Source organism: Eretmochelys imbricata, chromosome 6 (genome assembly GCF_965152235.1).
Source record: "Eretmochelys imbricata isolate rEreImb1 chromosome 6, rEreImb1.hap1, whole genome shotgun sequence".
NCBI lineage: Eukaryota > Metazoa > Chordata > Testudines > Cheloniidae > Eretmochelys > Eretmochelys imbricata.
The window spans coordinates 14,235,413-14,246,618 of NC_135577.1; the positions used below are offsets into that span (position 1 = coordinate 14,235,413).

The 11,206-nt window shown below is 42.8% G+C and overlaps 1 protein-coding gene across 1 annotated transcript; it reads right to left on the reverse strand.

Annotated features, from left to right (window-relative positions):
* Positions 1–9,946: 9,946 nt before the first annotated feature.
* LOC144266460 (olfactory receptor 5AR1-like) lies at positions 9,947–10,810 on the reverse strand. The gene has a single exon (XM_077819909.1). It carries the CDS (start codon positions 10,784–10,786, stop codon positions 9,947–9,949), a length of 840 nt encoding a protein of 279 aa, XP_077676035.1. The 5' UTR covers positions 10,787–10,810.
* Positions 10,811–11,206: the final 396 nt, after the last annotated feature.

Sequence of the window (11,206 nt, forward strand, 5' to 3'; positions counted from 1 at the left end):
ATCTAACTGAGAGGATGAGTTTCATGATTTAATAATAAATAGAAGTGAGAGGAGCTGGCCTGAAAATGGAATTTCTCTCCTATGGAAAATGTTGAGATTTCAAAAAAAGAAGAACCATCCTAACTCAGGACAAAAAGTTAACATCTCAAAATACTTTGTGGGACAGAAATTCTGAAACATTTCATTTTGGGAAAACCAAAATGGATTTTTTTGGCTGGCTGGCCACCCGCCAAGAAGGCTCTTCCCAATTTCACTTTCTATCTGTCGATAGAACAAGAGATTGGCACAAGCTTCCCAAGAGGATAGCCAGGGAGCTGTCCTTTTGACTTCTCCAATGGCAAATAAAAATTTCCTCCCTAAAATTTTCTGAGAAAGGTAGAACCAGAACATCATCCCAATGGAAAATTCCCAACTGTCTCTAGCGATGTGGCAAAAGTGAGATCTTACTGTTGTTACCCCTGTCACTGGGCCTTGCATGGTGAGAAAGAAGGCAGGAGCAACATAAGAGGGAGATGCCTTTTGGCTCCAACCCAGAAAAGTGGATCCAATGGCCGGAGAGGGCCGAAGGGAGGGGGATCAGCAACGAGGCTTACATGCTGATGTCTCCTTGCAGAACAGCTGGATCCTAATGGACAGTGAGAAGGGCCAGGGGAGTGAGGATGCTCCCTGGCAAGGATGTGGGAGTGCCCACTGGGAAGTGGGGGGTTGCACCAGAGAAGAAAGGGCTGGACGGTGGGGGGAGGGAGGTTGGGGGGGCTGTTCTGGCACAGGGTTGGAAGAGAACAGCTAAGGAGCTGAGCTGTTGTGGAGGACACTGGGGTATGGGGAGAGGAAGGACTGTATGCATTGGGATGGTATGGAGTACTTCCCTGGAAGTCAGGGAGACCCCAGATCCTGGGTATGCAGGCAGTCACCCCTCCCCCTCTCCCCACAGCACACCAGACAGGCAGCCTGGGTAACTGGCCCCCAGAATGACTACTGTTTGAGTAAGAGCATGAAATAAAAAGCTTGGAGTTACCCAAAAGGGAAACTGAGACGGGGGGCCACTTGCAGGGTTGCCTCAAAGCCACAAAGAGACATTCGGGAGGAGGCCACACATTTATAGACTGAATTAAAATGTACCACAGGAAGCTAGTCTTCTTGCCTGGTCTCCTACCAGACCATGTGCATGCTTGCTGGCTGATGGGTGGGTGGGCAAACCACCCTGCTCCTTCAAGCTCTCAGGCTCCCCAGCCTACCCGGTCCCCTGGATCCCCATCTTCCTGGGCGGCCAGTTGCCCAGGCTGCCTGCTTGGTGTGCTGGTGGACTGGAGAATTTCCTGCATACCCAAAATCTGAGACTTCCCTGACTTCCAGGATGCCCAGATTGTCTGCTTCCTAATTGGTTTTTTTTTTTTCATATTTAACCCACTTTAATTAGTTGGCTTTTTTTAACAGTTTCTCGCTGAAGGGCTTTATATATTTGAAGCTCTTCTTCATGAGGTGCAGACAGGCTGAAATCATTCTGATTCAGTGTGATTTTCATACAGAATTAGGTATTTGAGTGAAATATAATAGTTGATCCTCTCTTCAGTAGTCACTGTGATCAGGTATAAACGGTAGCCCAAGAAGCGAGGCAGGAGAGAATCAGAGTCAATAACGGCACCTTCCCCCCACGCTGGCTGAGTAATAGGGAAGGAATATAGCCATTGCATGCAATGGCATTCCCCCGTTCAACATCCAGTCAGCTGAGCACTCCATAAACATTGGTCGAGCTGTGTTAGAAATAGAACTGGTCAGAAAATGCGATCCCTCTTCCTCAGAAAATTCCCACATTTCATTCCGAATTGTAACAGAGAGCCAATATTTTTACATTTCCCACAAAAAAACACAATTCAGAGCAATTTCAGTTTGGGACCATGAAGAAGTTTCATTCTGATAATGTCCAAACATGTCATTTTAATAATCTTGAAACTTTTTGTTTCAAGAAGGTAAAAATGTATCATTTCAATAAGGAAAAATGTTTTGGTTCAACCTTATCATTTCCTTTTTTAAAAACATTTATATTATATTAAAATATTAAATATAATATATTATACACCTAGAGCATAAAACCTGGCAAGTCATGTGTGAAAGTCTAATTAGGCAGGTGAAAAAATAATAATTTGAAGAGCAACTAGCAAAAGACTCAGAAACTAACAGCATTTGTTTTAGGTACATCAGAAGCAGGAAGCCTGAGAAAGAATGGGGGTGGGGGGGCACTAGATGTTTGAGGTGCTAAAGGAGCCCTCAAGGAAGATAAGGCCATTGCAGAGAAGCTAAGTGAATTCTTTGCATTGGTCTTCACTTTAAAGGATATGAGGGAGATCCCCACACCTGAGCCATTCTTTTTAGGTGATGGATCTGAGGAAGCATCCCAGAGTAAGGAGCCACAAAATGATGGGGTCTAGATTAGCAGTTACCGCTCAAGAGAAAGATCTTGGAATCATTGTGGACAGTTCTCTGAAAACATCTAGTCTAGCTGCAGTAGCAGTCAAAAAGCTAACAGAATGATAAGAACCATAAGGTAAGGGAGAGATAATAAGATAGTAAATATCGTAAGGCCACTATATAAATCCATGGTACACTCACATCTTAAATGCTGCATGCAGTTTTGGTCGGCCCATCTCAAAAATAGATATTAGCAGTGGAAAAGATACAGGGAAGGGTAACAAAAATGATCAAGGTTATGGAACAGCTTCCATATGAGGAAAGGTTAAAAGGACTGGGACAGTTCAGTTCAGAAAACAGACAACTACGGGGGGATATGATCAAGGTCAATAAAATCATTAACAATATGGAGAAAGTGAATAAGGCAGGTTATTTACCCCAGGAAATGCTACTTCCCCCTTTACAAAGGACAAGAATCAGAGATCAGCCAAAGAAATTAATAGGAAGCAGCTAATGACTCCTGCTGTGTTTACAGGCAGGTTACTTCTACAAGAGATATTTTGTTGCCTTCATGATAGTTTCCGAACAGTCCAGCTTAATCAATGTATGTATTACATCATCCAAGAACGCAGTGTAACTAGTCTGATTTAATCTCACTATCCATGTCATATACAGTAGCTATAAATGATTATGGACGAACCCTCCCATACTTCACATTGCAACAGGACTAAGAAATGGTGCCCAGATCCTTGCCTCCAGCCCTCGATTATGGTGCGTCTATACTTAGAATACTCCCGCAGCACAGGGGCAGTGCTGCACCCGTAGCACTTCGGTGGAGACGCTCACGACAGGGAGAGGAGGTACGCCTATCTGTGTCATTAATCCCCCTTCCCGAGAGGCGGTAGCTAGGTTGACAGAAGGATTTTTCCATGGACCTAGCACTGTGTATGCCAGGGGTTATGTTGGCATGGATACATCTCTCAGAGGGTGTGTGTGGATTGTTCACACTCCGGAGAGACGTAGCTACACTGATGTTAGTATTCAGTGTAGATCAGCCCTTATACAGGTGGAAATAGAGTGAAAGGATATGAAACAGTTAAAAATCAAATCTCTAGAGAGGGTGGGAGCAGTTATCAGGTGCTGTTTGTGAGGCTCAGGCTGACATAGCCAAGGGCCCTGCAGAAGGGCCTTCCTAATCTACCTGGGGTTCTGAAGCCCTAGGTGAGACACTCGTGCACACAGACTGGTTTACTGTCTGAACATCCTTTTGCTCCCATGCTGCGTTGTATTTTTGTTGTCAAGATGAAACACAGATGTTTGTTGTTGGGTTTTTTTTAAGAAAGCTGGTCACTGTGTTAATTATTCATCACAGCTCCCAGAGGAAAGACTTGCGGGCTCCATGCCCAGATGGAGCAGATGAGAAGTCACTGTAGATACACAGGAGGCGATAACCTAAGAGTGGGAGAGTCCGGGGATTCCATCCCAGGACAGGTGAAGGCAAGAGCCCAAACATGTGAGGGAGTGCACAAAATATTGTGAATACATAGAAGAGCCAGTTCTAAAGAACACTGTGATGGCCACCAGGCGGAAGATGCAGGTGGAGGAGGCTTTGCACCAGTCCTCCATGGATTTGGCCAAAGAGGGTTCAAAGGGGCAGCTAGACCGTTAACTCTTGACGCGTTTCACGTTGGCTACATTGCATTAGCCCAGAACGGCCTCACCACAGTGGCAACTGTGATAACGCAGTGGGGAAAATATTGTGCATATGACTCCTGTGACATCCTCGGAGATCCTTCAGTGGATGAAATGTGCCAGACAAATACATGGAAACCATAGCTATCACTGCCAAAATGGACCTTCCTAAGGGACAGATCAGCATTTAAGTAGATCCATCTTCCCATCACATGACATTTTAAAGCATCACTTTGAATAGTTTCCAAGGTATAAACCGAGGAACTATTAATGGCACAGATACCATCCAAAAATGGGACATGTAATGTTGTGTTACCGAGAGCGGAAATTTCATTTTGCTGCATTCACTGGCCCAAGCTGAATTTAGCTCTTCAGATATTTGTGCAAGATGGGTAAATAAAAATCATTTGGAAAATGGAGAAGCTCAGAGAATTCCCTGTCCCCAGCCTCTTTAAGGGCTTGATTTGCATCAGTGAAATCAGAGGAAGTTGTGCAATTGGCTTTTAAGGCACACTGGATCCAGCCCTAAATCATTACCACGTGTTACAGGTTAGACTGAATTCAATAATACCAAATGGCTAGGCTTAATCAATTTTTATGAAGAAAAGATTATTAGTAACAGATAAATACAGCATGACAGAGAAAGGAGGACTACATATATTACCAACCCATCTGGATGGTAATAGTGCAGAGGTCAGATTGCCTTAAAATCTGAGCTTCACTCTGCCTCTGTATATACACTAGAGTTGAGGGTTTTTTTAATCTCGTATCTTTGCCATGTTTTTGAATGTTTTTGCTAGGCTGGCACAGACTCGAAAGTAAACAGGACAACATGTATAACTAGCTTAATATCTATTGTCTGACCACTATATCTGAGAAGTTGGCAAAACCTTAGAAGCATCCTCTACCAGTAAAAACTTGTTATAAAGCCAACGTTAGTGAGGCTTTAGCAAAATTATTTGTCTTAACCTTGTTCTCTGAGATTACCATAGTTCACATCTCCCCTTGGCTAAATAGCATAACGTAAGTAAAAATCGTTTGGGAAGATCTTAAAATGAATACAGTTCATACTTGTATAAACATACCTACTATTATATATAATATTGTATATGATATTGGCAAACACTATAAAACTTTTACATAGGTAGGTAGATATGCAAGACAGAAGGTTGCAGAAGCCAAGCATAGGAGAATACCTAAATGCTGTCAGGTTGAAAGTGTTTCTCTAGCCATGTTGAATTCTCCTACTGTATACAGAGCAAGGGTCATGCAAAGGTTACATCATCTAACAGTACAGTTTCAGCATGAATATAACGCATTCTAAATATAATGTACTTTATCTATTCACTACTTTCTTATTGTGGCTACACTACTTCTCCTTTTTAATTGCACTTATAGCTGCAACAACAAACACATCCCATGATTTCATTAATATATTTTGCCTGTGTGAGTTAAATGCATCTATTTTCTATGGGTTAGCAAAAGGAAATTTGGATTTGCATTGCTGGTTCATGATTCTTTTTGTTAGACAGGTTTTCCTATTATATTTTTGTGTTATAAGAGCCAGCTGCACAAACCTTGACAAAATCCCCCATTTCTTCTCTGATAACTGTCACTGCCACATTTAGCAATGTAAGAACTTTGCGAGATGGGTTTTTCCATTTGTGCCTCTGACCTGGCTGGACACACAATGGGGCCTGGCCTTAATCCAGTCAACATGTCTCTTGGAAATGGTCGTTTGCCATTTGACATGGATTCCGCTACAGTAATTACTGATCAGGCCTGATCCAAGGCTGCTGTTGTTGTGAGTCTTTCTTTAAGTTTTAGGATTAAATCCTTCAAATGCTTGGTTGTGGGATTTTTTGTTTGTTTGTTTTTAAGTTTCTGCTCCCATCTTAGTCAACTATTTCTATTCTGGAAATCATTTCAGAGTGTGCTTAAATCGCCGGGAATTCAATGGGATTTAATCACATGATCAATATCAAGCATATGTTTAATGGATTCACTAGTCAGAGAGGGGTGGGAGCACATGCTTAAGGGCTTTCCAGAACCGGGACCTATGTTTGTAAGGGCTCTATTCTGATAAAATGGGAAAGCTTTCCAAACTGGCAATATACCTCAAAAGAGGAGAAAACTTTGAGTGAACATTTCGGTACAGACAGTACAACGTGTCTAGCAGCACCTACAATTGGAGGCAGATTTTCAGAGGTGCTGCTCTCTCCATTAGACACCTCAGTTAGGAAGCCCGAGTTATAGCAGTGGTCAGCACCCAACACTGGGATAAATAGTGCAGGTCCCAAATGAATAATTTAAGTCCCCAAGTGGGAAAAGAGACCTTTGGCAAATCTACTCACTTGTTTGAGTGCTGAAATGTTATCTGTTGAATACAGAGCTTTTTGGAAAAATCTGGCCATTCGTTTGTTTTTAATGAAAGACGAACACATCTGGTTATTCATATAAAGATAATGACACAGAAAACTCACTCCTCCATCTCGCTCCTATTTATTGATTAACGGCCAAGTCTAACATTTACATACACCAAGGAAAACCCTTTTTTTTTTTCCCTATCACCCTCCTAAAGACCTCTTTCACCTCCTTTCAGAGAGGTAGCCGGTAGTCTGTTTCAGCAAAAACAACAGGGAGTCCTGTGACACCTTAAAGATGAACAAGTTTATTTGGGCATAAGCTTTCATGGCCTGGAATCCACTTTGTCAGCTTATGCCCAAATAAATTTGTTAGTCTCTAAGGTGATATCAGGACTCCTCATTGTTTTTGCTGACACAGACTTAAACGGCTACCCCTCTGAAACCAAGATCAAACAGCTTCCAAAAGAAAGTCGCATTGAAGAGCATTATGGTTTTAGGAGTTAAATATCCAACTAAAAACAATAGGGAGTGGGTGCTTTTTATTTAGGCAGTTCCAAAATTCCACACTCAATATTTAGCTGCAAATTTGGCCTAAATTCAATTCCCAAACCTTTGTTAATGCAGAGTTAAGTTTGCCCATTCGTGTCTTGTGCCATTCAGGTATGCAGAAAGAAATGAAGAGTTAAGGTATTTTCCATGCCTGAAACGCAACGTTATCTTTTCTCACTTTAGCTGGCAACAACAACTGGCAATGGTGCATTACAAAGAAAACATAACAATAAAAGGGTCTAAATAATGCTCATTTGGCTTACCAAGGCCCAACCACCATCCACATAGAGATCTGGCAGGTTCCAGTCTTAAAATCCCTCCAGGTAGGTTTTGTGCCCTTGATTAATGGCTCGTGCCAGTTTGCTGGATCAAAACAAGGGCCCCTCTTAATTTAAATTCAGCCTTTGTACCCAAAAGGCTTTCTTTGTTTTTCAGGCCTCCTGAAACAGGTAAAACCAATCACTACTACTTATCCCAAAGGACAAAGCTTTATAGGCTAGGTTTTGCATAACTCATCCCGAGTGATTCCAGATTCCATGGGAAACCCACTGTGATGGTGCACCCCATAGTGCTATATGGGGAGATGCTTATAAATGTATATATGATATAACTGGAATATGTTTTGTGCGACATATGCCATGTAGCATGTCTCTGTAGAGGTTGTCATCTGCTGAATCTATTCCTCCTATTTGTACGCATGTATCATTTTTGTGTTTGAGGTTATGAATATTGGCTGTGTACTTGCTTGATTTCTGGGTAGCCTTGGTAAAAGTATTTCATCAGATTTCTAAGAGAAGACTATTCTCAGTAAGTTCCCAGTCAAGAACCACTTAAGCCAACAATGAATTTGGAGACGCCATTCCACATCTGAGCTTTCCCAGGAATGTGGCTTGATTGGTAAGGAACTCATTCTTGCAGGGACATGTGACTTGCCCATGTGACTCCAAAACTCCATCTTGTAACTGGATTCTACACAGGGAGAGGGAGGGGTGTCCACCCAGAGGACAAAGTCTATAAAAATCCCTGGGAGACCCCTCGATTTTGTCTTCAGCTGGCTCAAGGGATAGCCTCTCCACCCCCAAGGATACCTGAAAGAAACTGGAACAGAGGACAGTGACTACAGGGGGGTGAGAGTGATTTCTGGACCCAGAGTACGGGGAGTCTAGTCTGTAAAAGGAAGCTCATGGAAACTTTGCTGAGGGTAAGGCTTTTATCTGTATTCAGTTTTATTACTGTATTAGAGATAGATCAGCGTGTTTTATTTTATTTTACTTGGGAATTCACTTTGTTCTGTCTGTTACTACTTGGAACCACTTAAATCCTACTTTCTTTACTTAAAATCACTTTTTACTCATTAATTAACCTGGAGTATGTATTAGTATCTGGGGGGGGGTGAAAACAGCTGTGCATATCTCTCTATCAGTGTTATAGAGGGCGAACAATCTATGAGTTTACACTGTATAAGCTTCATACAGGGTAAAACAGATTTATTTAGGATTTGGATGCCATTGGGAGTTGAGCATCTGAGTGCTAAAGACAGGAACACTTCCTAAGCTGCTTCCAGGTAAGCCTACAGCTGTTAGGGGACATGGTTCAGACCGGGTCTGGGTTTGCAGCAGGCTAGCAGATCTGGCTCAAACCAGGTAGGGCTCTGGAGTCCTAACCTGGGAAGGGCAAGGAAGCAGGGGCAGAAGGAGTCTTGGCACATCAGTTGGCAGCTCCCAGGGGGGTTTCTGTGATCCAACACATCACACCCACCCAGCGAAACCAGAACACACAAATACATATAACACTTATTGAATACAAAGGGCTATGAATATTTTCTGGGCACCTCTTAATATGACAATCTATGATGTTGTCATGTTCCCTGAGTTTTTGCTCACCGACATACAGATAACATTTTAAAAGTTAATGCGATAGTCTCAACACCATGCCTGTGTTTGTCATTTCTGTCACTGATGTATGTATGGGACCAAATTGTCAGGTGATCCTTAGAAACCTGAGAAGAACAAACCCATACAAAACTTTTAGCATCGACAATCAGCCAACTATCAGATGTAAATTATATGTAGACATCCATGAAACAGAAAGGGCTGTTGGTGAGTAAGTAGAAGGTTGTACAAAATAAGTGGACTAGTACTGTATAAGGCAGTGATGAAATGCCCCTGAGTGGCTCACTGGCACATGCCCTTAACGCTAGGAAAGACTCTGTTATGAAATCTTCCAAACATGACCAGAGTTCACCCAAATATTCACTAGTTCAAATAACTCAAATATTCAAAAACTAGAAGGCAAATAATGAGCACACACACCTCATTATTATTTTTGAAATATAAATGATTTTTCAGCCACTCTCATTATTAGAGGACCCAGCTCATGCTTTTAAAACACTTAATAAATCAATAAATAATAATAAAAGTAATGCCTATTGCTTACATCAGTAGCTCTCTGAGCACTTTACTGTCTTTTTCTTTAACGTTTCTCCCCTCTCAGCACTCTGGGAGACCGGGCAGTGCCCCCATCCCCGTTGTAAGGATGGAGAACGGATGCACAGAGAGGCTAAGTGACTTGCCCAAGGTCACACAGGAAGTCCATTGTGGACCCAGAAATTGAACCCAGGTTTTCTATGTCCTCAGCCAGTGCCTGAACCACGGGACCAGCCTGCCCTTCCCTTGAGGATGGCAACGTGGCCTTAGCACAAAATGGTTCCTAACTGGGAGTTGAGCAGCTCTGAGAAGCTGGCTACTTGATGAGTTGCCAAATCATAGCTGTTTGGTGCAGATCTCCTTGGAAAACCTGCCCCTTAGGGTTTTTTTGGTGCAAGACGAACAAGGTTGGTAATTCACAAAAAACAAGATAATGATGTAAAGAACTCACTCCCCACTTTCACTCCTGTTTACCATTAAAAAACCCATTCCCAACATTTAAATTCACAGAGAATAAATCTTACTGTGTAACATCCTCATAAAGGCCTCTTTCACTTCCTTGTTCCTCAGGCTGTAGATCAGGGGGTTCAACATGGGGATCACAAGGGTATAAAACAAAGAAATGATTTTGTCCTGATCTATGGGGTACTTTGAACTGGGCTGTAAATACATGAAAGAGCCTGTTCCGTAGAAGATAGTGATGGCCGTCAGGTGGGAGGCGCAGGTGGAGAAAGCTTTGAGTTGGCCCTTGGCAGAGTTGATCCTTAGAATGGCAACCACAATGTATATGTAGGAGATAAGGATGATCAAGATAGTAGGTATTACCACCAGAGCGGTACAGGTGAAATGAACAATGTTTGTGATGTGGGTGTCAGAGCAGGACAGTTTCACATCACAGAAGAAATGGTTGATGACATTTGAGTCGCAGAAGGACAAACGGAATATAAACATAGTTTGAACAATTGCATTCACGCAGCCCACTAGGTATGACCCCAGCACCAGCAGCATGCAAAACCGCTTGGACATGATGACAGTGTAGCGCAATGGGTTGCAGATGGCCATGAAGCGATCGTATGCCATGACACCCAAGAGGTAACATTCACAGGACAATGCGATGCATAAGAAGAAGAATTGCAGAGCACACAAAGGGAACAAAATGACTTTTCTTGCTGATACTAAAGTAATCAGTATGCTGGAAGTGATAATGGTGGTGTAACCAACATCTAAGAGGGCCAGGTTGCTGATGAAAAAGTACATGGGGTTGTGAAGCTGGTAGTCAGTCCTGATTAAGGTGACCAAGGTGAGGTTCCCCACTAGGATCAGCAGGTAGATCAACAGAAACATCACAAGGAGGATGACCTGCAGCTTTGGGTCTTGTGTGGATCCATCTCAGGATTCCATAAGCCTCACGCCCACCATGAAGATCTCTGTTTCCCTCCACTGTCTGAACTACATGTAGTGTTCGGAGTCCAGCACTGGCTTCAAGCTAGGTTTTCTAGCTCAGGGAGTGGTGGCTCATGCTCTTGAGATCAATCTTTGCGGCTAACAACCCACCCACCTGCACAATGTCATTTCCATGGTCAGATTCTGATACAATCACCCACATCAATTAGTGAGACCACTGGGCAATGAGACTTTTTGCAGGGCAAAGTACTACTTGGGGTGTGAACGTATATGAGGCATGGGTGCTTATGCACTGTCTGTTATGGAGCCAGGCTAGTTGTTTCATTAGCAATAAGGGATATGGGCAGGCAGGGAGTTGCA

Excerpts from the sequence above, each read along its gene's own strand:
- LOC144266460 (XM_077819909.1), bottom strand. The coding sequence starts at position 10,786 with ATGTTTCTGTTGATCTACCTGCTGATCCTAGTGGGGAACCTCACCTTG.